The sequence below is a fragment of the Mercenaria mercenaria genome, chromosome 11 (genome assembly GCF_021730395.1).
Source record: "Mercenaria mercenaria strain notata chromosome 11, MADL_Memer_1, whole genome shotgun sequence".
NCBI classification, from domain to species: domain Eukaryota; kingdom Metazoa; phylum Mollusca; class Bivalvia; order Venerida; family Veneridae; genus Mercenaria; species Mercenaria mercenaria.
Genome location: NC_069371.1, coordinates 15,675,609 through 15,703,556, shown reverse-complemented (window position 1 = coordinate 15,703,556; position 27,948 = coordinate 15,675,609). Strand labels below are relative to the sequence as shown.

The following is a 27,948-nucleotide window of genomic DNA, read 5'->3' as shown; positions in this document are numbered from 1 at the left end:
AGCAAACATCCCGATTTAACAGTTTGTTCCGATTCCTATCACACTAAAGCAGTCGTTACAGTTGACAGCCGCATTGGATCATTCCAATTGTTGGCTGTTTGATATAGATACTGCGGTATATTTCTTGTGCATTTCGTGTGTGTAAAGGGAGGCATACGTGTAGGCTTTCATAATTTTATTACAATTTGTAATATAATCAGTTTGTAAAACTAAGACAAGGCAATTAATATGATAATGATGAAATCATACTAGCTTCTATGGAACATTTTCTGGCGCGTTTATGGAAATGCAACAACACGTGAATGCTAAAGATATCTTTATTCAAATGTAATACCCCAGTACCATGTAATAATATTGATGTTGTTTGTTACTGTACATATGCCATGTATAGAAAAACACAAATTTGTAAATTGCGATAAGCACTTTGGTAGCGTCGCTGACAAACACATGCACATAACATAATAATAAAAGTATGAACTTCAATTGCTCTGTAACATCGATCAGTATTTAGTAAAAACTATTTATAATTCAAATTTAACAATCACTGTGAAAATGCATATTTTATTTGTACACAAATAATTAACTTGTTAGTCAATTATTTTATATTTGGTTTCAGTATCTTTCATCGAAATCTACCAACACCAATTATAATGTATTTGATTAAAACAACTACATTATATGTGTATAGATATACAATCAAATGTAGATACAAAGCACAATAAATAACTAAACACTTAATTCTAGATCAACAGACTAAATCACACTTTATTTACGCGATTTTGTTACATGTATATAATATATATGTTTGGATTTCGTATCATATGGCTTATGAAATTATTTTGAAATGTGTATCCGTACAATGCTCATTTGCAGAAACAAAACGACACTTTAAGACAGTTCAAAACTATTTTCACATTACATTTCGCAGCAAAGTCTACGGGGAAATACTTCGGAATCGTAGGCAGCAACTAGACAAATCCTAAAACACTTTGTAACATGTGCTATACACAACATCTTACACAGCTTGCTATTTCATCTTCTATTTTATAACGACTTTAACGTGACAAACATATGAAACATACGAGTCGTCTTAAAAATCTCTTTACAATAGACCTAAGTTGTAAAAAAAGGTGGATTAATCCTTTCTCGACTGTCAGACAGATAATTTTGAATTAAAAAAGCCCTTTCACTGAGTGCGCCCAAGTTCAGCAATGACACATCAATAACAAAAGAAATAGGCATCTAATCCTTGGTTTGGAATCTCAGAACCTCAGTAGATTATCGCTTTTTGAACAAAAAAATCAACCTAGGTTGTTATTTCCATATTCTATATGCCATAGTAAATGTTGATACACGTTAACATGATAAATCTGTATATTTATCGAAACACTCTACATCTATAAATGACACATTAAATGTTTAACAAATACAAATAGTATGATGATATAGATATTTCATTCTCAAGGCAATATATGATTTATTCTTACATTAAAATATTATGTCTTGGTTAGGAAACATGATTGCAAAATATCCAATATTAACATAACCACCAATATCTACTCAATGAATAGTGCAATGAAGTAATTGTTAACAATTACGAGGGGTGTTCCAATAATATTGTCATTTGTGCATTATTTCGTGAATATCGTGCGCTATGTACTCTAAACCACAACGGGACGATAGAATAATTACTGAAACATTACACAGGTGAAAATCTCGCTCACAATTCCACTAACATTGATACAGTGTACATTGCTTTATAGCGTATTCATTACACTATACATGAAATGACTGGTAGAAGAGCTATAAATGTGCTTGAAATTAGGGCCTATATAAAAGGTCGGTCGTTACTGGGCATAAAGCCTATGGATATTCATCGTGAGGTGTGCGACATTTGTCGGGAGGGTCAAATGTCTCACAGATCTATTTGTAGGTGGGTTGCCAAATTTAAAGCCGGTCAGCAGCAAGTCAAAGATGCTGCTCGTCCAGGTCGTCCTGCAACAACAACGACGAAAAGCAACATACAAAAAATCAGTAATATGTTGAAAAAAGATGCCCGATATACCGTGAGGATTTAGCACGGTTGACGAACATTTTTTTAGCACGAGTTCATGGTATTTTTCAACTCAGGAAAATAAATACAAGATGGATACCCCATTTGCTAACAGACGAACAGAAGAGAACCCGTGTTGCAAATGCTAAAAAGCTTCTCAAAATGTATCCCGAATATAACAAAAAAGCGTTCGACAACCTCGTTTCTGGTGAAGAGACATGGATATACTATTTTGAGCCAAAGCGGAAATGTTCAAACAGAATTTGGGCCACTAAAAATGCAAAACGTCCACGTATTGCCAAGCGACAGCGCACGGTAAAGAAAGTTTTGTATGTGATTTTCTTTGATAATAAGGGACCAGTAATGCAAATCCCGGTACCAAAAGGCAGAACGGTAACAGCAAAGTTCTACAAAAATGTTGTTCTGAAAAAATAAAAGTCCTGCTACAAACGCCGCCGCCCATGCACAGGACTCAAGTACGTCCGGCTTTTGCATGATAATGACCCCGCTCATAAGGCTAGACTTGTGACCGAGTTTTTGGCATCAGAAAAAGTTATTGGCCTTCCGCATCCTCCATTTTCACCAGACCTGGCCCCTTGTGACTTTTTCTTGTTTCCAAAACTCAAATTCCAACTGTCTGGAAAGAGATACAAGTCTCGAAATGCCCTTGGGTCTGCAGTTTATCAGTACCTAATGGGTGTTCCCATTAAAGAGTATGAACTCTGCTTTCAAAGTTGGACTGAGCGACTCAAACGGTGTATTCAGGCAGGTGGAGAGTATTTTGAGGGCCAGAGAAATTTAAAATGACGAAAACACTTGTAGTTTAGCAAACCAAAGGCAAATGACATTATTATTGGAACACCCCTCGTATACAATGAATCTATAATTTGAACACAATCGCACAATATAACTAGAAAATGCTTTTGTAAAAAAGCGCATGTCTCCCCCAATGCAAAGTCCTATAGGCAAGAAGTCAATAGGGGTCAGGAGCGAAAGTCAAAGAGACACTGATGGTTGGCTGCAATAGGGATCATCTACTTGGCATGTCCAATCATCCCGCTAAATTTCAACACTCTTGGCCTAGTGGTTCTCAAGTCACTGTTCAGGCTTCTGTGACCTTGACCTTTGATCAAGTGACCTCGAAATAAATAGAGGTCATCTACTCTGCATGTCCAATCATCCTATTAAGTTTCAACATTGTAGGTCAAGTGGTTCTCAAGTTATTTCCAAAAAATGACCTTACATGAACAGGCCACTGTGACCTTGACCTTTAATAGACTGACCCCAAAATCAATAGGGGTCATCTACTCTGCATGTTCAATCATCCTATGAAGTTTCAACATTCTGGGTCAAGTGGTTCTCAAGTTATTGATCGGAACTGGTTATCAATGTTCAGGCCCCTGTGACCTTGACCTTTAACGGAGTGACCCCAAAAACAATAGGGGTCATTTACTCTGCATGAACAATCATCCTATGAAGTTTCAACATTCTGGGTCGAGAGGTTCTCAAGTTATTGATTGGAAATGGTTTTCCATGTTCAGGCCCCTGTGGCCTTGACCTTTAACAAAGTCACCCTAAAATCGTTCGGGATCATCTACTCTTTATGACCAATCATCCTATGAAGTTTCATCATTCTGGGTCAAGTGGTTCTCAAGTTACTGACCGGAAATGGTTTTCAATGTTCAGGCCCCTGTGACCTTGACCTTTCACAGAGTGACCCCAAAATCATTAGGGGTCATCTACTCTGCATGATCAATCATCCCATGAAGTTTCATCATTCTGGGTCAAGTGGTTCTCAAGTTACTGACCGGAAATGGTTTTCAATGTTCAGGCCCCTGTGACCTTGACCTTTAATGGAGTGACCCCAAAATCGATAGGGATCATTCATTTTGCATGTACAATCATCCTATGAAGTTTCAACATTCTGGGTCAAGTGGTTCTCTAGTTATTGATCGGAAATGGTTTTCCATGTTCAGGCCCCTGTGACCTTGACCTTTGATGGAGTGACCCCAAAATCAATAGGGGTCATATACTATTTATGACCAATCATCCTATGAAGTTTCAACATTCTGGGTCAAGTGGTTCTCTAGTTATTGATCGGAAATGGTTTTCAATGTTCAGGCCCCTGTGACCTTGACCTTTAACAAAGTCACCCTAAAATCGTTAGGAGTCATTTACTCTGCATGATCAATCATCCTATGAAGTTTCATCATTCTGGGTCAAGTGGTTCTCAAGTTACTGACCGGAAATGGTTTTCAATGTTCAGGCCCCTGTGACCTTGACCTTTCACAGAGTGACCCCAAAATCATTAGGGGTCATCTACTCTTCATGATCAATCATCCTATGAAGTTTTAACATTCTGGGTTAAGTGGTTCTCAAGTTACTGACCGGAAATAGTTTTCAATGTTCAGGCCCCTGTGACCTTGACCTTTAATGGAGTGACCCCAAAATCGATAGGGATCATCTACTTTGCATGTTTAATTATCCTTTGAAGTTTCAACATTCTGGGTCAAGTGGTTCTCTAGTTATTGATCGGAAATTGTTTTCCATGTTCAGACCCCTGTGACCTTGACCTTTGACAGAGTGACCCAAAAATCAATAGAGGTCATCTACTCTTCATGACCAATCATTCTATGAAGTTTCAACATTCTGGGTCAAGTGGTTCTCAAGTTACTGACCGGAAATGGTTTTCAATGTTCGGGCCCCTGTGACCTTGACGTTTAATGGAGTAACCCCAAAATCGATAGGGGTCATCTACTCTTTATGACCAATCATCCTATGAAGTTTCAACATTCTGGGTCAAGTGGTTCTCTAGTTATTGATCGGAAATGGTTTTCAATGTTCGGGCCCCTGTGACCTTGACCTTTGATGGAGTGACCCCAAAATCAATAGGGTCATCTACTCTTTATGACCAATCATCCTATGAAGTTTCAACATTCTGGGTCAAGTGGTTCTCTAGTTATTGATCGGAAATGGTTTTCAATGTTCGGGCCCCTGTGACCTTGACCTTTGACGGAGTGACCCCAAAAACAATAGGGGTCGTCTACTCCAGCAGCCCTACAACCCTATGAAGTTTGAAGGTTCTAGGTCAAATGATTCTCCAGTTATTGCTCGGAAATGAAGTGTGACGTACGGACGGACGGACGGACGGAAGGACGGACGGACGGACAGGGCAAAAACAATATGTCTCCTGGGGGAGACATAATAACATTTTACAAGACAGCTGAAGCTGGTCTACTTAAAATCAAGAATCAAGATTAGAAATTAAACTGTTAAGTTATATCTTGATGAAAATCATGAAAATTATGGCATGTCATAGAATACATATTTACACTTTGATAAAATGCCTATATCTATTCCTCTCAAATGAGGAATCCTGAAAACTGGGAATTATATACGTGTACTGGATCAAGTGTGTCCTGTCCAAATATTGAGCTATTTGTTAGACAGGACACCCAAACGTAGTCACCCATATTTAGGTTTACTAGGATAGTTGTGCTGGCAAGTTGCCAACGATTCACGCTCTCGGCGTATAAATATCCTATGATGTTTGATATACGGTTTTTAGTAATCACGATGCTGAAATGATGGTTTGGATTTGTGAAGAGAGCTACACTAAACTGGTAAGTTCCATTTCGTGACGCGATAAACGTCCCATTGGTGCTGTTGTATGGTGAACCTTGATTTAATTTGACCACGTCGAAAATAACTTTCTGATGTGATGAACAATTGATGGAATATCGTAATGTTGCTAAGAATGATATGGAAATTTTCTCTGTAAATTTGAGAAACACATAGATTAAATACAAAAATAAAATTGATTTCTACATTTAATTAAGTCATCCTTAGCCGTGTATATGGGAAGAGATAACCTCATGTTAATAGAAAAAAATGCTTTTAAAAAACTATGCAAAACTAAGCTTTGGTATAAAGAGTACTAAGATACATCCATTGATATTCACAAATTATCATGCTTGTCTTTATGGTCATACAGATAGAAGCTATCAGTACAATGCGGTAAAACTGATTTTCCAGAAAAAGGGGTGAGGAATTAAGTACATGTTTTTTAAGCTGTTATAAACTGGCAAACAGTTCAAATTTTGAATGATTTATATCTTTGATATTTTATAAAATTACATAGCAAATACCTAATTTGGTATTCATTATTGAGTAAAAGTATTCATGTCACACAAAGGGTACATGCATAAGCAACTTTAAAAGAATACATTTGTTGAATAGCTTAACGGCCAATTGTAAACATTCAATAAATGTTTTACTACATGACCTCATAAACACATGTATAAATTATATTTCTTTAAGCTTTATTCTTAGGACAGCAAAATTTAGTGTTAAACTAAAGACCAGCCAATAGCACAAACTATGGAGTGGGACTACGGTTTAATGTATTGATAACACTTGTCATAATTACAATGATATTGTTCTAAGTATTGACCTCGCACTAAAGAATATTCCGTATATTTCCGTATATAAATTTTCATTGTCCAAACCAAAACAGAGATACAACTTTTTGATATATATTTCTTAACTGAAAACATGTCGTATGTGCAGGAAGCTGTGTGGGAAAAACGTTTAGCTTCTGATGTAGAGGTTTTTGGCCCGTGTCCTACGTCTGTCCATACTATTTCTTACACATTTTCCCTATCTTAACAGGCAAGAATTTTTCCACAATTGTCTTATCATTTATCATGATTTTTTATTGTTTATTTAAAAATTATTATTTACAAAAATATTAAAAATCGTTGAAACATATGAGATCTAAAGACAAGTTACTTTTCACCACCGCTTTCAATTATTTTCAGGACAATCCAAGTCTAAACAAGTGTTCCTTCATTCAACTGACAATTCAAGCAACTAGCGGCAGTAAAAAATACAGAAATCTTAAGTACTACAAGAGAAAACACTTAACAAAAGTTAAAATACGTGACATAAAGTTGCGTTAGAATAAACGGAATATCATTAAACTCGCATTAAATTGAATTTAAAAAATGTTTTGAAGTGAATTCGAATCAAAGATTACGTTAGTGAAAGCCGGAGAAACTGTCGCTATGCCACGGCGTCATCGATTAACTATGTACGATATTTTAGTTGTAACTTAAAATACCAAATAACAAAAAAACAAACCACTAATTACTCAATTACTAACAACAACAGTTATCTATTTATAAAAGTAACAATTCAAATACCCTGTCTAATCTAATATGCAAGAATAGTCCAAATCCTATCCTAGTCAAATATAAATCTAATCAATATAAATTCCAAAATATTTCACACAGTCCAAACTGAATTTAGTACATCCAAAGAATATAAATCCTTTCTTCAAAGATAAATTTTTAAAATCCACAGAAGTACTAGTAATGTAATCTTTCAAATGTTAAATTCCAAACTGGTAACATTTCGTTCTAAGAAAGACAGAAAAAGTTTTCAATCTGATCTTTCTTCAGGTTCCACCCTGTCCTCAGACAGCTTCTTATTTAAAGTAAAACCGGAATCAATCAAGACTACAATTGTTGTAACACCCTGTTAATATCAATATTGTGGAAGAACATTTCGGAACATCATAGAATATAAACACCGTATTGACATGCATAATGTCTCAAGAATAGGTCAAGCTTTACAGTTAATAATTAGTAATCAATAAAAAATGGTAATAAAGTAAATCATAAGAGGAAATGATATGTATATAACAAGTTAGAAATCTTAAGAATACAACTCTTGCGTAGATTAACGAAAACACATAAAATATTGGCGAACATTAATGAGTGCCAGGTCAATACTTAAGGACAATAACATAATATACAACAAAATAACTGATTAAAAACTATTAATCCAAGTGCGATTACTTTACGTGAATGTCATCCATTATTCTTAGTCTACATTTAAGATACATTTTTATCTGTTGCTCCGCAACCACAAGATTATTATTATTCCTATTTTTTCGCGTCATTTCTAGAGTGTAAATAAGGTTAATTTAAATCCCCTCTTATCAGGAATCCGGAAAAATGGGAATTATATACGTATGCAGGTTCTCTACTTGCAAATTCTCCTCCGCTTATTAAACTACGTTTTAAGCAAGTTGTCCAAACCTGGTCACTAGCATTAAGATGAACTGTTACAGAAGTGCTCGATTGGAACCAATGAGAACTGTTTTCGATAAATAAATATCCTAAATAGTTTGTGTTAATGTTTTTAACAAATGCGATAGAAACGATATTGTTTGGTCTCCCACAAATTGTTGCACTAAACTTGTAAATTCCACTTATTGGAGCACGAAATCTTCCGTTGTTGCTGTTGTAGGCGAGACCTTCATTTACTTTGACACCGTTAAAAATAAGATTCTCATGGGAAATACAAGATGCGCTAGAGCTAAACGTTGCCATGAACGATACATCTGTAAACAAAATAAGTATATCTTAACCTCGCAAACACTCTCCTTTGTAACATTAACCTATGTAAACGTATCGCTATTCTTTGTAGATAATTAATCTTTAAGATAATATGCATTAAACTTTACCTTGACAATCATTGTTGCTACAAGGTCCAGCTTGAAACGGTTCGCCAACACAGTCTCGACCGGTGAGTGAAGGTCTAGGATTTGTACAAGATCTTGTCCGTGTCTTGAAACCGCCACCGCATGTGACACTACAAGTTCCCCATGCTTCCCATGTAGACCAATGTCCATCTAAATACATTCAAGGACTTTAAAACGACCCATCTATGCATTTGAAAAATGTTCTCAAAGAAGATTTACGTAATGCATATACACGGATTGTAAGCAAAATAAATAAGGTATTAACGTAATATTTTTGTATGTGCTAAATGCAGCGTGACTACCACGCATGAAGCTCATTTTCGGAATAGCTTTATTCGGACATGAGGAGACGTTTGTCGTCGTCGGAAGACTATCGCATATCCAATTAAGGCATTGCACCATTAAAAGATACAAAAAAGAAATGATCAGTTTTTTCCGATGATAAAACGTGTTGGTTTTTATTTTGTTAATTTGCAAAATGCCAAAGAAGGTTGCGTTGACGTCCACGAAGTGGTATAAGAAAAGGGAATCATAGAGTCTCAGCCTGCGCAGTACTAATATACAGAAATAACGAGATGGTATTTAAAATTGTCGCTTTATAGCGTTTGAGGAACACTTAAATTTGAGAAGAATAGTAAATACTGATTTTAAGAAATAAACCTTGAATTTAATAAAAATCATGAAATTACAGACACAAATCGTGTAAATGAGATTGTAATCGACTTCAACATGTAATAACATTGCGTTCTGTGAACTTTGCATGACGGATTCAGACTGCGAAGATGTTTGTTTTTGCTTCTGAATCTCTAAGTGAAGGCTTTACACAAGAACACTTTCATCCCTCGTGATTATAGAGAATACAAGTCTTTTCTTCTTGAAGTTACAGGCTTCCAGGCTATATATTGTTGTTCATCAAAAGCATTTTTAAAAGTTTCATTCGATGGTCAAGGACGTAAAGAAGGAAAGGAACACCCTTTGACTTTATGTTCCGCCTGTAGACATTGCAAATATATATAAAATAGAAAAAAATAGAAACTTCACAGGTCGCTCAAGACGACAAAAACGTTGCAAGCCCGGTTTGATTGAACCTGTTCATGAACGGTAGTGGAAATGCATGCTGCCGTCCACTCCCTCTAGCCCCGGGTTGAGCAGAACTCAACATTTACGCATGCTTAAAGTACATAAACGCAATTTAGAGACATCCACAGATGTTTTCAAACGGCGGTGCACATGGAACCGTTAAGGTCAAAACTAATTACCCTCTAACGGGAATGTAGAAAGACAGATTCCCAGGAACAATGTTAAATAACCTTCTTTCTCTGTCTGATTCCCAGGTGTCAATGCTATAATAACTGAATCTTCTTTATCAGACAGATTCCCACGGAACATTTAATAACACATATTGCATTATGTCTTATCAAGTTATTAGAATCGATCAACACTAATGGAAATTTGAGATATCTTTTGAAAATCAGATGTGTCTTTCGGTGTTTTCCCAAGTTTTTAAACAATTTAATGCTTTGCACAGATGTCTAGATATTCATGAAATTATTGTTATGTTAGACCACGTTTGACTGCCCTAGACACAAAAGTTATTCATTATAAACTAAAAATCTAGAGTGTGTTGTAATTGACCTATACGTAACTTATACAAAGTGTGTATTTCGATTAAATCTAGGCAAAATTCAGTGATAACCAGCCAGATTGGTTCAATATTTCCAGAGTTTTGGCCCTTGAATATGTCAAATTGCCAAAAGTGACAATGTCCGCTCGATAAAAACAAGAGTATTTCTTTGATGTCAACCATACTTTTTACAAGCCAGTTTGAACAAGTATGTCTTGAGTTATGTCCTTGAATTGGTTAAAACTGACATAATTGACAGTTTCCTCTCACTTCCGAACTTCTGAGTTACAACCTTGAATTGGTCAAAAAGTATTTTTCTTAGAGTCCACGTAACAGAGTGTGAAGCTTTATGAAATAAAGGTCATGATAACTAGCCAGATCTGACCAGTATTGCTAGAGTAATGACCATTGAATTACTTAAAAATGCTAAAACGACAGTGTCCGCTCTTTAACTTAAATAGTCATAATCCAGTGTTCACTAACTTAGTCACAGCAATTTTAAATTAGCACAACAACCCTGAAAAGTTCAAAAATCAACTGGATAGTTCCAGTTAGTATTGAGTTATGACCCCTGAATTAAAAAAAGAAATGTGGAAATTGACAGTGTCTGAATAATAACATAAACGCTTCTTATCCAGTATTTCACAAACTTAGTCAGAATGTTTATAGGCATGTTAGTCTGGCCGAACTCAATAACCGGCAGGATAGTCTTAGTAGCTCTGAATTACATTATTTCATAGTCAAAGGTATATTGCTTTGAAAAGCGTATTTTGTGATAGCTTGGCTCTATTGTTATAATATGAAGTGCGACATGACGAATTGACGTATAAGCGCCCTGAATTCCGCCATGTATCAGACTATGCTAATAACATGTTATTATATTGGCACACGTGCCAGTATCAGTTGTGTAATTATAACATCAATGTGTAATTACTTATAGCAAGCAAGGTATATATCAATGTAAAGCACCCAACGTCTCTACCATGTAAACAGATTAAATACTTTCCCCGGTAAAACGTAATTGTAACGTTTATAGGGTAAGTAAGAAGATCAATTTCTAAGGGGCAAAGTTAAAATTACTTACTAGAACATGCTCTGGGCATACACAGCCGATTGTCAATGTTTACACCAAAACAGTGGTTGCCAAACCGTTGAGGTGCCGGATTTGTACAGGTACGTTGACGGTTTTGGATACCGACATCACAAGTGGTAGAGCATGTACCCCACTGAGACCACCCACTCCATTTCCCGTGGACTATAAATTTTAACTTACACTTTATGGCATCAAATTATTAAATTATGATAGATAGCATAAACTTGTCTTATCCAGTATGAACATTGAATGCTTGAATGTTATTAGTAGCGTTAATGAATAAACCAATTGTTTGATAACAAGTTCTCTTCATAATGAAACCAAACCAACCATAACATCCACCATTCATAAGAACGGTATTAGAACCTTGATTATCTTGATTAGATTTGAATTTATCGTCACAAAACGATTTTGACAGTGTATTTTCCAAGGAAAAATTAAGTCAGTTTGGTAGCAAAATATTTCATTTTGACTTTATTTGTCGAAGGATATCTATTAATTTCAGTATACTACAGTAAGCATAAAAATAACATTACCACGTAAAAAAACTAAAAAATATCCTGGAGTATATTGAAAACGTTTTATTTTTCAGAATGAGACATAGGGAAAATTACAATTTTCGTTATAAAAATATTTATTAAAACTCAACATGATCCAGCTATCACTTCCAGAGACCCTTTGAATGATGTGTATATCAAATTTACAAAAGATTGAAATATGTCATCTTTTCATGTATTATATATACTACTGTATTAACTGGTAAATAATTGTGCCATGAATAAACATGTAATTTTATGTTATAAGGAGAGGACAACTGTAAGCTAATATAGCTTTCTGTCCATCTCCTGGAATGTTGTATTGTAAATATTTCATGCTTTTCGGAATATGTTTAAACTAAATTTCGACCTTGCAAAAGTAACAATCAGCTGCTGCAATCGAAATCCCATCATGCTTTAAGTGGAACAAACTACAGAAACACGAACTAAGCTAAGTCTCTGTTTAATTTTCATTGAGAATATATATATTGGTAATTAACATGCCATTTTTTCTTACGAAAACACATTGAGAAGATTTCCTGTAGAATGATTATTTTAGATAATTTATTAATGCAAAATATACATACGCATTAATTAAATAGATATAAAGTATAACGAATTCATTATCACTTTAATTAACGCCCCCGCCCGTCAACACACACTCTCGCACTCTCTCTCACTCACACTCAAACTCACACTCACACTCACAAACATGAAGACCTGCACGAACCATACAAATACATATACGCACCATACAAATACGTGCACACCCACTTATTTTGTCTACATATTAAAACAATTTAATGTTACCAGGACATAGTTGTTTGTGGCATTGCTTTGTTTCCATCTTGTCGCCTACACAGTCCAGACCACCATGTGCGGGTGGCGGGTTCGTACACGTTCTTGACCGTGACTGGGTCCCGTCCTCACAAGTCACGTCACATGTAGACCAAGATGACCATTCTGCCCAAGCACCATCCACTGTTTTATATGAAGAAATCATTAGTACCCGAGTGACTAGATTTTGCAAAATTCGCGTTTGTCATTATCTTGCAAACTTAGTTCAACCTAAAGTTAAACAGAATTTAAACAGGAAATATAGAACACGTATGGTAATCGATCGTGTACAGCAGCCATGTTTAAGACAATCGGATACAATTTGCAGTTTCCGCAAATACTGGCATATTGAATGTACAAAAAGTATAAATGAAGTATGAATAAAATTTATTACTCGATTTTTATTATGAGCATTGTCTAAGAAAATGTACAACAAGGAATTTATTTAGTCTGACATTTTATATTTCTATGAAGTTTAATACTCAGTTACTGACATTGATTTATTTCTTTTATAAAATGCAATTCTCTACCAGGAGAATACGTCTGATATTAGACAAACATTATCTATGATTCAGGGAAGTATAATAGTCCCTTATTTACATTTAAAAATTACGAAAATCGCAATCCTTTCCGGAGAAAATATCCGAGTTTAAATCTACAGTATTGGGCAAACTTTTAATTTGATATCACTTTTCTCACTATATCAGGAGACAAAATTTTCACAAAAATTACCACTCGAATTGGTAGAACATGTGTCGTTTACATTACGATAAAGTTTTGCCCTTTTCGAATCCCATAAACGACTGTACGCCCCCTTTTCCTCTTGCGGCTGATCAAAACAATAAACAGACGGGCCGATGGTAAGAAATCGTCTTAAAAATAATTATTTTGCTTTACTCGGTATGTGTATTTAAGTTTAACGATAAGTCTAACATAAATATGTGTGGATGGTGATATAACAGATGAAACAGAAATGTAACACACTAATTGCATGAAAATTCACTCGACCAAGTCTCGAAACTGATGAATAACACGTCAAATTAGTTTGCAATCCAATAATCGACAATGTATTTTGAAATAAGCATGTATACTCCATAACTATATGTAAATAACATTTTGCTTATCTGTTGAGTTTTTGAAAGAAATTACTTTTTATCTAGTCGGTAAGAAAACATTCACTGTGTGCCTGATTGCAAATTTTGATATTTGACCTGAACTCATATTGGCGACTGACACTGTATTCCATTTTGCGACTACAGTAGGCGATATGTTTTTGTTTGTTTGTTTTGGGTTTAACGCCGTTTTCAACAGTATTTCAGTCATGTAACGGCGGGCAGTTAACCTAACCAGTGTTCCTGGATTCTGTACCAGTACAAACCTGTTCTCCGCAAGTAACTGCCAACTTCCCCACATGAATCAGAGGTGGAGGACTAATGATTTAAGACACAATGTCGTTTTTCAAATAGTTACGGAGAACATACGCCCCGCCCGAGGATCGAACTCACGACCCCGCGATCCGTAGACCAACACTCTTCCAACTGAGCTTAACGGGCGGGCTGTGTGCTCGAACTCCTCGTGCAATTAATGTACTAATCCGTAGGGGGCGCGGCGGGGGGTGGGGGTCTATGGCTCGCTATCCTAGCTAATTATATAATAAATTGAATGCTTCAGAATCGTTTACATGCAAGTATTCCATGTTGGTTTTACAGACATATACTAACACAAAATGCAGAATTAGAAACTGAAAGTATACAGATGGTCCCGGTCCCTGCTACGTCAAGAAATTTGAAAGAAATTAACCGTCTGTCGATTTCCTATGGAAGTCACGCGAAGAAATGTTACCCTGACGACTTCAAAATGTCGATGAGATGAGACAGGAGGGGCTATGGGTTGACCCCCGTCCGTCTGTCCGTGTGTCTGTCTGTCCGTCTGCCAACCAAATGATCATCCGATTTTTGGTTGCGGGTTTATCCCGCTACCAAAGTTAAAGTGTATTTCTGACAATCATAGCATCTTTATTTGATTTCAAATCACATCCAAAGGATGTTCATGTGCTACACAAAATAGTCCCATTCATGAGCAATGCGGATGATATATCAAAGAACAAGCAGTTACAAGCTGGGTCAGGCAGAGTTCATCTTAGATATGAGGCACATTATATTTGTATTTGTTTCTCATTCATATATATTCAAAGACTGGCATTTAAACAGAAAATAAATCTATTAAAACCCCGCAACCATCAGACATTTCAAGGCTTTGATTTAAAAAGTATTGCACCAGCAAGTACCCTGTGGCTGGACATACAGCCGTCGTGTTTACTACCTGTCGTGATTTGACCGTTATTTCTCATGTTTGGTTTAAAAATGGCGAGTTCTACCTCGTATTTGTTTTAATATCATCGGCAAATTCAGAATATTTTAAAAAATCATTTAAATCGAAAGCTGTGTGTTATTTGGTAAGTATAAATGGGTCAAATCATGGTGGACAGTCATCATGGCGGCTGTATGTCCAGGCGCAGCGATGGTACTTGTATTTGTATGTACCTTGATACTTCACACTCACATTAGAGGGCAATATGTACTAAACGCACGTAAACTATTTTTTCGGTGGGACTGAAGATGGCCTACTGGCAGCCATTTTGGATACAAATATGTTCCTGTGATTTCTTGAAAACTATTGCACCTACCTCTCAAACTCGATACACACATAGACGGCAGCATGTTGTTAATGTTCGTGTAATTCTTATCTGGATCATATCCAAGATGTCCGACTGTAAAGCACTTGTCCATTAACAAGCACAGGCGCGGGTCCAGTGTTTATTTTTTGTTTAAACAAACAATAAACACTGGACCCATTCCTGTGCTAACAAGCATACACTTCGGGCCCATATATCCACTTATGTGGTACTCGTATTAAACATTCAACGGGTATGGAACATTTGCCCCCTCCCCGCTGTTGGGCTCCTTGTTACTCTCCTACTGGTTAAAAACCAGTTTCGGTGACTATAGGAATGCGCGCTTCCGTCCCCCTGCAATCTGCTTAAGAATCATATCCTAAATTATCGTGTAGCAAAAAGATTGTGCACTTTAGTAAGATTGTATCACAGACCCCCTTAAAATGCACATGAAGAACAGTAAAAGTATTATTAATTATGGTAAAAACGTAAATTAGTGTAAAATACACTACATAAAGGTTTCAGGAAAAGGACCCCCTGTAGTAGTTCATCATAATTGCCTCCGTTGAAAGAAGTACCTAAAAGATTAACCCTCAGTTTTTCTTCTTTTTTGGCACTTCTGCTTGTACAATGGGGGTTTATGTCATTCGCAGAATGTATTTTCAGTAAAATACAAGTTTCATGTTAAATTTCGTGTGTTTATGGCAAAGACAAAACTAAAATAGAGGAGTTTACTGTGCGACACTGTCAAGAAAGCGATCCACAAAGAGTTAGTGGGTTCAATCTGGCGCCGTTTTATTACAAATCACCCCGTTTACTGTTCATATTTTGACAGCTTATCAATTGTAGTTTGCGATGATATATCGGTTTCAATAGGTTTTAATTCTAGAAAGCATAGGCTTGTATGCGACACATCGTCTCATGATGGCGAACATTTGTGCCAAGTTATTTCAGAATTCCTTAATGCATAAATAATTTATGGCACGGGCACGAAAAATAGACCCTGTTTTGCCTTTAATTGTCACATTAAAGAGAAAAGGAAAACAATAAGACGGGCATTAACTACGTATTTCCGATGTTTGTGTGTAAAGTCTGAGAGAGGTAGGTGTAATAGTATTCAAGTAATTGCACGATGACACAAACAGACCGAACAGACAGACCGCATGGTGACTCCTATATACCGCCCTCCTTCCAACTTCGTTAACTTTGCGGGTTATAATTATAACGAAATACTACAGGAGCATAGGAAAAGCCGATATTTTATATATATATATTATATATCATTTACCTGTAATCAGACTAACACATTATATACAGGAACAAATCATGTCCAGCTTCCAATATAATTTAAATATACATACCATCAAAGCATATCTGCCACTTTAAAATGGTACTTTTCAACTTTTATCTGTCAGTTTATTGTACTTGATCAGTCGCAATTGGAAGAGGAGAATACAGTCGTTTATAGGGTGTGCTCTTAGCATGGCTTCATTTAGACACTGAAACAATCTTTCTTTCAATAACAAATTCAGTTTTTCTTTGCTGTCAAAAAAGCAATTTTAACTGTTTACCGCTATGTATCAATTACTTTTTATAATCTTTAAACAAACGATTCCTTACCAACATCACAAAGTCCACAGAATTTCGGACAAACCGATTTTGCATGGTGTATATCATTACATACTCCAAACAGAGAGTTTAACCTTGGACAATCAATTGACTCATCATCGATGCACAAAGCGGCTGAAATTATTGCATAGGATTTGATTAGTTTTTATCATTATGAGCTATTACAAATTACGATTTAGTAACTAACATGATATCTCACTCAAAGTATGCCATTACACCACATCCTCTTTGAAAGTTCAGTCTTATTTCTACAATTTTCTAAATGTATCCTACAAAGTATTTTGACTTTGGTCAAGATAAGCAAATACATCTCACATCTGAAGTTCTGCAGCTGTATTATATATAATGTGTCTTTTATGCTTAATAGTATTATTTGATACGTCGTCCAAAAGCTATTCATAGCTAATACTGAAATGTTGTTAACACCGGACTATAAATAAAAATCTGTGTCTTTTTCGGCATAAGCTGTATAACATGGATTTTTAGGTTAACATTTTTAACCTATATGCTATAGTAATCAGTGACGGAACAGGTGCGCGCTGAATAGATAAACCATTTTTACTAAGTCTTGAATGACATTGGATATCAGAAGGGACATACCAAATAGAGAATTTTTAGTACGTTTGTTACCCAAAACTAAAATGATTTATTCTAATTTTTAAGTCTTTAGTAATTCATCACCGCAAGAGAAATCGAAAGAAAACCTCCCCCCTCCCCCCCCCCCCCCCCCCCCCCCCCCCCGTGCGTACCTCGCATAGGTAAGCTGAAAAATTCAAATTTCATGAAAATAATGGCTATGCAAACAACAATGTGCAAATTAAATTGAAAAATCACTATTCCATCATATATGTAAGTATTTTCCTATTACTTTACCCGAATAAAAAAAAAACACTGTTATTGAGGTTCTCCCAACCTGCAAATGTTCAACGATGTTTTTTTAGGTATGAAGGTATTAAATGCATCCGCTACTATTTTCTATATAAATTTAACATTTTATAACATATTTTTATCAAGATTTCTAGCCTTTCACTTCCTGCGAGACTACCCTTGTCTTGAAGGTCTGTCTTTAGGCAATCAAAATATACCCAAAAAATATGGGGGTGGCCATAATGCAGTGAAACCATGGTCACGTGACTGAGACACGTGATGAAAACGTTAATATTGCGTAGGTAGACATCAGGAAATACCTACTTTCACTTTTATTTTACAAGGCAGCTTCCAATCAACTTTTGAAGCATATAACGTAGCTTAAAATCATCTGCGAACATTCCTTTTTACAATCAAGCATAAATAAAGCTTATATCTGGCATGAAAATGGCCTTTACTAGGCGGGAAAATTGCACTATATATTGATATGGTCTATCACGGAGGCATATCCGGCGAATTGCCCCCTTCATGTCTTTCTCATTACTGATCAGGTGGAGTCATTCTGTGCATATCATAAAATCCTTTCCATTTGAGCGCATGGCAAAACTACGCAAATGTTTGCACGTCCGGACGCATTTAGTGTATAATATACTGACTAAAGGTTAGTGTTGGGATTACCATGGTTACAAAGCATATACATTAAAGATACTAGTCGCTCGATACCGTTATATACTAGAGTCTGTAATATATCACAGGTGCGCCAGATCTGTTTTAGTCACAGTCAATGTTCAGCTGATTGTAACTGAGAACTAAATCGAGTAATTAGAATTGTTGAGGTAACTAGTTATTCAAAAGCTTCTAAGGTTTCATTTTTACTTCTAGTCCAACTAATTACATGCCAGTCGGGATATTGTGCTAGTGGATTACTTATGGGGTATCCTGATCCAACATGAACTTTACTATTATTGATTATTTCAGAATCAGCACAGGGCGTAAAATCATTTTGACCTTCTATCACTGAAAGGATACCTACTGATCATTTAAATTTTCTGCTTAGTTGAAATAGTTGCAAATGAATCATATATGTAAATCTTTTCTGTCTGCATATCCTGTTTAAATATTAATTTTCAAATATTACCTCTACGCCGTTTTTTAAAGACATTTCTTGTAGCACTATAGTTTTATTACTTACGATTTCGGCGAGCACACAGAATGTCATTACAGCGATCTGACGCGCAGCATTCAAGGCATCGGGTATCTTGTCTTTTCGTGACATCCCGGCCTATGATGGCTCCTGCACCATTCGAATCAATGTTACAGCGCTGAAGTAAGACAAAAATACGAATAGTTAATTTAGGCAGTCATTTTGAAAGAGATACAGCTGAACTGCATTGAATAAATACGCTAGTGACTTGTACTGGGAAGAATATAATTATGCATACAACTGAGGCCCTGCTAGAAAGTTTAGTAGTGCATTAAGTAAAAAAGAAATGATGCATAAATTCCTTTCATGAAATTTTACATTGAAAAACGTTACCTCAGGTGTTTTAATTTTGGCTTTTAGCTAAAGTATTTTTTGTACTAAACTATGATAAATTGGTTTAAACAAAGTTTTATATATTAAAATCTAAAGTGTATATCGTAACAATGAGAAATTACAAAAACATGTAAAACAAATGAAAGGAAAAAAAACTTGTAAAATTTTATTTGACGATATGAAACATTTCCAAATGATATTAAGTTCACTTCCTTCTCTCATAATATTTTTTTTTAATGTTTAATGTATTTGTTATCAGTCAGGGTTTGTTATGCATGCTAAACTCTCGGCCTCCGTCAAACATGAGTGGGGAGGCTGTGTTGGCTTTCCCTGTTAGATATTCATCTTTTTTTCACATGCATGAACACCTAAAATGTAATTCTCATAACTCCAAAAACAACCTATTTCCCACACGACCGTTCTAACATTTAGGATCCCAACGACAAAATATTCGAAAACATCTTTTCATTAAATTTTGAACCGAAACCATAAGCGTTTTAAGAAAGTGAATGCTCCAACTTATACAAAGAAAGTTATATATAGGTTTCGAAAACTGTAATATAAACTTAATAGGCCGTGCCTACATAATATTAAATAATGCAATTGAGTTATTATAATAGTAGCTTAATCTGGGATGCCGGGATTTTTGCAGGCGCGCAAGCGCAGAGTGTGATCCGACCCTTGCAAAATCCATGAGAGCCGAATACAACATCCTAGATCGAGCTGCTGTTATAAAGACCCTTTTATTATATACCTCCACCTTTGTGATTGGTGTTTTGTTATTGAACGAAGTCTTCAATGTTTATCGATGTTAGAAGTTTGAATGTGCGCTATTTATATAACTGAGTCAAGTCATGCATATTAATGAAAGTAGTCCGGATTTTTTCTGCCTGTTCATATTTACTTGTGAAATACAAGCCGATTTTTTTACAGAATTTATATAGGCATATAATAAAGTATCATACTGGTTTCTATCGTCAGATGATAAAAAAACAAAAAAACTTTTAACTAGTTGATTTTAGGTTAAGTGTGAAATACAATACAATATAATACAATACAATGCAATACTTACATTCAGACTTAGTGTTAAGCCAAGTTGTGCTGAGAGAAAACTTATTGCCTTTTTATTTAGGTGGTCTCTATGTATAAGTTATAATGTAATTACAAGATAAGGTAATACAGCTGTGCAATATAGTAAAAAGGCCCTTGTGTTAATATACACTACTGTAACAAGAGTGCAAGAATGTCACAATATACACCCGTCACAGCAAATTTCTTAATACTAGTACCTGTATTGCAAATGGAATTTTAATTTTTTAATCAATGTAATTATTGCAATTCTTTTGTTTTTCTAAGTCCACAAAAAAACTCCTTACCAGGTAGAGATATCTTAAAGTACACCTACAATTTGAAAATAAAATCTATGTTGTGGTCTTGGTTTTTCCCTACAGTCAATTATAAAAAAAAGTGTCAACATAAGTTATACCTCAAAATTGTATGTAACATGTAAGTGGTCTCGATTTTTTCCTACGACTAGTAATGAAAAAGTTACAATATAAGCTATTTATAGTAATAACTAAGGGAAGTAATTCTAAAGAAGGAACCTGCGCATGACACTCCGTCTCATGATGGTGTACAATTGTGCCAAGTTACATCAAACTCCCTCCATGCATGAGGTAAAAATGCCCTGGACAAAGTCATTCTTGTATCTGACCTTTGGCCTCTTAGAGTGATCTTGACTTTAGACCTAGGGATCCGGTTATTGTGCATAACACTCCGTCTCGTGGTGGTGAAAATTTGTGCCACGTTGTATCAAAATCCCTCCATGCATGAAGAAGAAATGCTCCGGACAAAGTTTTCATTCTTGTATCCTTTGACCTCTAAGTGTGACCTTGACAAGGACCTGGTTCTTCCGCATGACACTCCGCCTTATGATAGTGAACAATTGTGCCAAGTTACATCAAAATCCTTCCATGCATGAACAAGATATGCTCCAGACAAAGTCATTCTTGAATTTGACATTTGACCTCAAAGTGTGACCTTGACCTTAAACTTAGGGACCTGGTTCTTGTGCATGACACTCATGACGTCTCATGATAGTGAACAATTGTGCCAAGTTTCATCAAAATCCCTCCATGCATGAAGAAGAAATGCTCCGGACAAAGTCTGTGGACGCCGCCCACCTGCCAGGGGCGTTCCCATAATACGTCCCGTTTTTCAAACGGACGTATAAAAACTAATGATTTCTTGCAGTAAAACCCCTGTCTTACCTTTTGATTTGTACATCCCAAAGAGACTGATAGTTGTTGTCCCAACACAACAGAGTCTTGAAAACAAGCCTGAAATAGAAATCTATGTAAGCAAAGTAAAAATAATCCACTATTAATAAATCCATATAGGAGTACATCATTCAGAAAACAATAAAACACACACTTTATTTTACGCTATCCTACAATCGCTATCCTATCATCCTGTTATCGCTATTCTAAAATCCTACTTCCACTATCCTATAATCACTATCCTACCATTCTACTTCCGCTATCCTACACTCGCTATCCTTTCAATGTTATCGCTATCCTACCATCCTACTTCCGCTATCCTACACTCGCTATCCTATCATCCTGTTATCGCTATCCTACCTTCCTACTTCCTTTATCCTACAATCGCTATCCTATCGATGTTATGCTATCTTACCAATGTTAGCGCTATCCTACTTCCGCTATCCTACACTCGCTATCCTATCATCTTGTTATCGCTATCCTACCATCCTACATCCGCTATCCTTCACTTGTTATGCTATCATCTTTTTATCGCTATCCTACCATCCTACTTCCGCTATCCTACACTCGCTATCCTATCATCTTTTTATCGCTATCCTACTATCATACTTCCGTTATCCTACACTCACTATCCTATCATCTTGTTATCGCTATCCTACCAACTTACTTCCGCTATCCTACACTCGTTATCCTATCAATGTTACCGCTATCCTACCATCCTACTTCCGCTATCCTACACTCGCTATCCTATCATCTTGTTATCGCTATACTACCATCATACTTCCGTTATCCTACACTCGCTATCCTATCAATGTTACCGCTATCCTACCATCCTACTTCCGCTATCCTACACTTGCTATCCTATCATCTTGTTATCGCTATCCTACCATCATACTTCCGTTATCCTACACTCGTTATCCTAACAATGTTATCGCTATCCTACCATCATACTTCCGCTAGCCTACACTCATTATCTTATCAATGTTATCGTTATCCTACCATCCTACTTCCGCTGTCCTTCACTTGCTATCCTATCATCCTGTTATCGTTATCCTACCATCCTACTTCCGCTAGCCTACACTCATTATTTTATCAATGTTATCGTTATCCTACCATCCTACTTCCGCTATCCTACACTTGCTATCCTATCATCCTGTTATCGTTATCCTATCATCCTACTTCCGCTAGCCTACACTCATTATCTTATCAATGTTATCGTTATCCTACCATCCTACTTCCGCTATCCTACACTTGCTATCCTACCAGCCTGTTATCGCTATCCTACTATCCTATCATGTTGCCGTTCTTCAATCGCGCTTTGATAATTAGGTGATAAACGATGGTAGGATATGAATAAAACAGTTTTCTAGAATTATACCAGATTTAAATTACTAGGTAAAAGAAACATATTTGGCTAGATAGCTTTTATACACGAAGGACGTAAGGATGAGAACCATAAATGAAAACTAGTGATTGTAACTGCTATACCTCGTTCGTGCCACATGTGATTGTAGTGTTGCATACCCTTGGGTCACTGATATTTAAGCAGTTTAAACATTCAAGCGCCTCTGAAAAATTTAAAAGCAAGCTTATACAAAATATCTTATCTTAAATTAATACTACAGTAGATGGTGTAATATTCACTTTTTTTTTTTAAAGTTTTCGCAAAAATTAACAAAAATTAACAAACATAATGGCACCTGAAATCATAACTTCCAGGAACAGCTGCGAAACATTAAATTCTACCAATGATAATGTGCCCGATGTCAATCAGCGCAGCGAAGTGAAAGTAAATAGGTTTCAATGTGACAAGCATTATTAAAACGGAATTTAGGCCCACACTACGTGCATTATCATGTTAATAAATATGAGAAGTAACAACAAATCATAATTCATACGGGAACATGGCCGTCATTGCCGGGAATTATTTGCCATATGATTGAGTTATTCATGACAAAGACTTTTCAGACATACTTTGACAGCGTTTTTAGCTCGACTATTTAGTTTGGCTTACTTTTTGCATGTAAGCTAGTATCTCAGTACCCACTTATGGAAATTGATTGGAACTTCACACACTTGTTCACTAGCATGATCTGGTGTGCAGTGCACAGGTTTCATAACTCTACTTTGCATGTTTTACAAAATTATGCCCCTTTGTCGACTTTTATATTCATTCAGTTAACAAGGCTGTTGAATAGTCGAGCGTTTCTGTCCTCCGAAAGTTCTTGATTTTCTCTATTTATTTCGTGAACACAATTTGCAGTTGTACTTGTTATACGCACTCTTTGTAGATGCAAGCAAAAATAAAATTTATTTATTTATTTATTTTGTTGGTTTTAACGTCGCACCGACACAATTATAGATCATATGGCAACTTTCCAGCTTTAATGGTGGAGGAAGACCCCAGGTGCCCCTCCGTGCATTATTTCATCACGAGCGGGCACCTTGGTGGAACCACCGACCTTCCGTAAGCCAGCTGGATGGCTTCCTCACGCAAAAATAAAAAAATAAAAAAAAGACTGACAGATAGGTTGGCTGTTCCTCTTGGTAAATAACAACTAAATATTAACTGAGGACATGTTCGTGTACAACTGAGTGATAATACGATACTTACCTGTGCTACCGAAGCTTAACAACACCAGCCCTAAAACTGTAACATCAAAATACATGTATTGAATGAGACATAATCAGGTATGTACTAAAATAAAACATTAAATATCACATACTTGTTCATTGCAATACTGATTTACGACGTAAAATTAATATTAAAAAAAAATAGTAACAGACCCGTTCAGATTGAAGAATAAGCATAAACGTTTTAATACATTAATTATTTTAGCAACGTCCCTATGTATTCTTAGAGGAACCTCGAATTCCTACATAACTATGCCTACAAACGATTTATCTAACACATTTATCAAATACGATTTTTCAACACTTTTTGAATATTTAACAAATAGAAAAAGAAACTAAACTTTTACCAGCAAAAAGAATAATCACGCGTTTCATCTAAGCTCAGTCGTGATTTAAAAAGTCGTGTCTTGTCAGCTCACGGTCCTCGTCATTCAAATGGGTCAGATGTAATCAGTTATGTACTAATTTCGAAATGCGTATCTACAGGTCATTTAGGATGAATAAAGAAAAATGGAATTACTGTAACTTAGCAAACGGACTTAATTCTCAAACATATTTTTCAAAAGTAACACTCTAGTTCATTGCACTAGTTTTCGAACTAAATTTGCAAACATCCGCAATCTGAGCAACATGTAATTTCAAGTATGTATTACATGCTAGCTTTTTAAAATAACGACGTAGAACACGTAGAATTCAGTACAAGATCTACGTGGTCTATTCTTTGAAATGTGCCGTAATACATATTCCGACAATGTAGACTTTGAATCAATCTTGAGTTTTTAAATTTCATTATATATAAACCAAATGAAACCAATAAAAACTCAGGCCGTGTGCTTGCTACAAGACTTTACCTTAAGCAATTTCTTTCGGAAAATCTCAATTTATTGAAGACATTTTCGCGTATAGAAATGATCTAGAACTTAGATACTAGGATCTCGTTTGATTTTTTATTTGTCAACATTTCTATAAAGATATTACGAACAAGTTGTCAGTTAGGCATTGTCTGATAACCCTTTTCGTATGGACTTTATTCTATGTTATTTGAATGAATGAAATCACATCATTTTTTGTGTGTTTACCAAACGTGACGAACTACCTTAAACATTATCTATTAATCAAAATCTATTCATGTTCCCAATGAGCAAAGTAGACAGAAAACCGCCAGGGTTTCAGCATTTTAATTTACTAACAAGAGTGCCAGAATGTCACAATATACGCTCGTCACAGCAAATTTCTTTACACTAGCACCTGTATTTGCACATGGAATTTTAATTTTGTAGTTGTTTAAAATGTTTTTTTTAGAAATTATTGTAATTCTTTTATTTTTCTAAGTCCACAAAAAAAAAATTACCAGGTAGAGATACCTTAAAATACACCCAAAATTTGAAAGTAACATCAATGTTGTACCACAGAAAAGTGGTCTTGGTTTTTTCCCTATGGTCAGTTATAAAAAATATCAATGTAAGTTATTTATAGTAACACCTAAGGGAAGTTAATCTTAAAGAAAAAAAAATTGCAAGTCCGTACAAAAATCCTTACCAGGTAGAGATAGCTCAAAATACACCTCAAAATTGGATGTAACATGCATGTTGTACTAAAGAAAAGTGGTCTCGATTTTTCCCTACGACTAGTAATGAAAAAGTTACAATATAAGCTATTTATAGTAACAATAAAGGGAAGTAATTCAAAAGAAGGGACCAGTGATGACACTCCGTCTCATGATGGTGTACAATTGTGCAAAGTTACATCAAAATCCCTCCATGCATGAATAAGAAATGCTCCGGACAAAGTAATTCTTGTATTTGACCTTTGGCCTCTAAGTGTGACCTTGACCTTAGACCTAGGAACCTGGTTCTTGCGCATGACACTCCATCTCATGCTTGTGAACATTTGTGCCAAGCTACATCAAAGTCCTTTCATGCATGAAGAAGATATGCTCCGGACAAAGTTTTCATTCTTGTATCCTTTGACCTCTAAGTGTGACCTTGACCTTAGACCTAGGGACCTGGTTCTTGCGCATGACATTCCGTCTCATGATGGTGAACAATTGTGCCAAGCTACATCAAAGTCCTTTCATGCATGAAGAAGATATGCTCCGGACAAAGTTTTCATTCTTGTATCCTTTGACCTCTAAGTGTGACCTTGACCTTAGACCTAGGGACCTGGTTCTTGTGCATGACACCCCCTCTCATGATGGTGAACAATTGTGCCAAGCTACATCAAAATCCTTCCATGCATGAAGAAGATATGCTCCGGACAACGTCATTCTTGAATTTTTCATTCTTGTATCCTTTGACCTCTAAGCGTGACCTTGACCTTAGACCTAGGGACCTGGTTCTTGCGCATGACACTCCGTCTCATGATGATGAACAACTGTGCCAAGTTTCATCAAAATCCCTCCATGCATGTAGAAGATATGCTCCGGACAAAGTCTGTGGACGCCGTCCGCCCACCCGCCCGCCCGCCAGGGGCGTTCCCATAATACGTCCCGTTTTTCAAACGGGCGTATAAAAAGGTTTAAGTACTACGATCAGGCATATTCTATTGTCATCAGTTTTGGAAAACCCCAATGAAAATTTGGTGAAAATTATAACTGGTGGCAACATTAAGGATAGTATTTTCTACAATCTGGCTCGATAATAATATAATTAAAATGTATTGATATACTAGACGACATGTGTTATATTCCTATAATGATTTCTTAAAACTACATTTCGCTGCAAGCAACTTTCTTGCGTTTAATTGCCCAATCAAACCTTTAAAGGTGCTTCACACCTGACCAAGTTTTGTGCAGTTTTTTTCTTTGCACAGAGAATGTCGCAAACTACAATTTCTGAACTTTTGTAGAGATTATAGGCCGTCTTACGCATGCACTTTTGCAACGTACTTGGCTATTGGTTTTTCTCTTAAAACAAATTGAAAGCCAGCTTAGTTGCAGAATAACGACATCTTTATAATTACCTGAACTTTTTGCATATGTGGAAGTTACAATTATTGTGAGCAGAACCAATAAATAGTTATTTCTTACGACCGTTTCTGCATTTAACGATGCTTTGTTGTGAGTGTGTATGCGGACAGTGCAATGCCGTGTAAACATATCAAGGTCATTGATATGTTCGTTTCCATGCTTATCTAAATTGACACCATAGTCATTAAAGACAGAAGATAAAGGACAGTGAAAAAACAGTCAGCGCTTCGATGGTGTCCTTTACGTTTTGTGCAGGTAAATTTTGTGTATTATATTTGCGTTCATGCATTGCGTGAAGTCCCATAAAGAAAGCCTATCATGATATATCAAAGAACAATGTTAATCATTATTATACTTCCTTTCGAGAAGTGTATAATGAGGATGTCCCAACCATCATATTGACCGAACCTGAAAAATTGTTTTATTAATAAATCAAACTAATCAAAGGCAATTGGCAGGTAATCCAATTCAAACATTTGCAGCGGTTCGTAATATTTCCAGGACTGTGGTCTGCATTTGCCTACAACGTCATATTGTTATGACGTCAGCATGTTATGCTGTCATTGTGGACAATATTTGTTTTGCCTCCGCCTGCAGGACTTTATAGTGATTTTTAACCACAGTTATGGCCCTTTGATAGTTTTTGCTATATGGAATATAGAGAAAA

The 27,948-nt window shown here is 35.9% G+C and overlaps 1 protein-coding gene across 2 annotated transcripts; it reads right to left on the bottom strand.

Moving 5' to 3' along the window:
- Positions 1–373: 373 nt before the first annotated feature.
- On the bottom strand, positions 374–24,724 carry LOC123532460 (thrombospondin-2-like). Of its 2 annotated transcripts, none has more exons than XM_045313904.2 (10): positions 24,661–24,724; positions 24,294–24,329; positions 23,168–23,247; positions 21,671–21,739; positions 19,056–19,185; positions 16,988–17,110; positions 12,667–12,837; positions 11,312–11,482; positions 8,586–8,753; positions 374–5,828 (listed from the first exon to the last, which is right to left on the bottom strand). In XM_045313904.2, exons 1-10 carry the CDS (start codon positions 24,686–24,688, stop codon positions 5,416–5,418), a joined length of 1,389 nt encoding a protein of 462 aa, XP_045169839.2. In that variant the 5' UTR covers positions 24,689–24,724; the 3' UTR covers positions 374–5,415. The 2 variants fall into 2 exon arrangements, with proteins under 2 accessions (XP_045169839.2, XP_053374601.1); XM_053518626.1 differs by lacking the exon at positions 374–5,828 and adding an exon at positions 7,859–8,462.
- Positions 24,725–27,948: the final 3,224 nt, after the last annotated feature.

Bases quoted from the DNA above. Each gene is read 5' to 3' on its own strand.
- LOC123532460 (XM_053518626.1), bottom strand. From the start codon at position 24,688: ATGAAACGCGTGATTATTCTTTTTGCTG. The intron at 19,186-21,670 runs GTAAGACAGGGG...GTCTTACTTCAG, and splicing joins TGGGATGTACAAATCAAAAG to CGCTGTAACATTGATTCGAA. The intron at 17,111-19,055 runs GTAAGTAATAAA...CAATAATTTCAG, and splicing joins TCTGTGTGCTCGCCGAAATC to CCGCTTTGTGCATCGATGAT.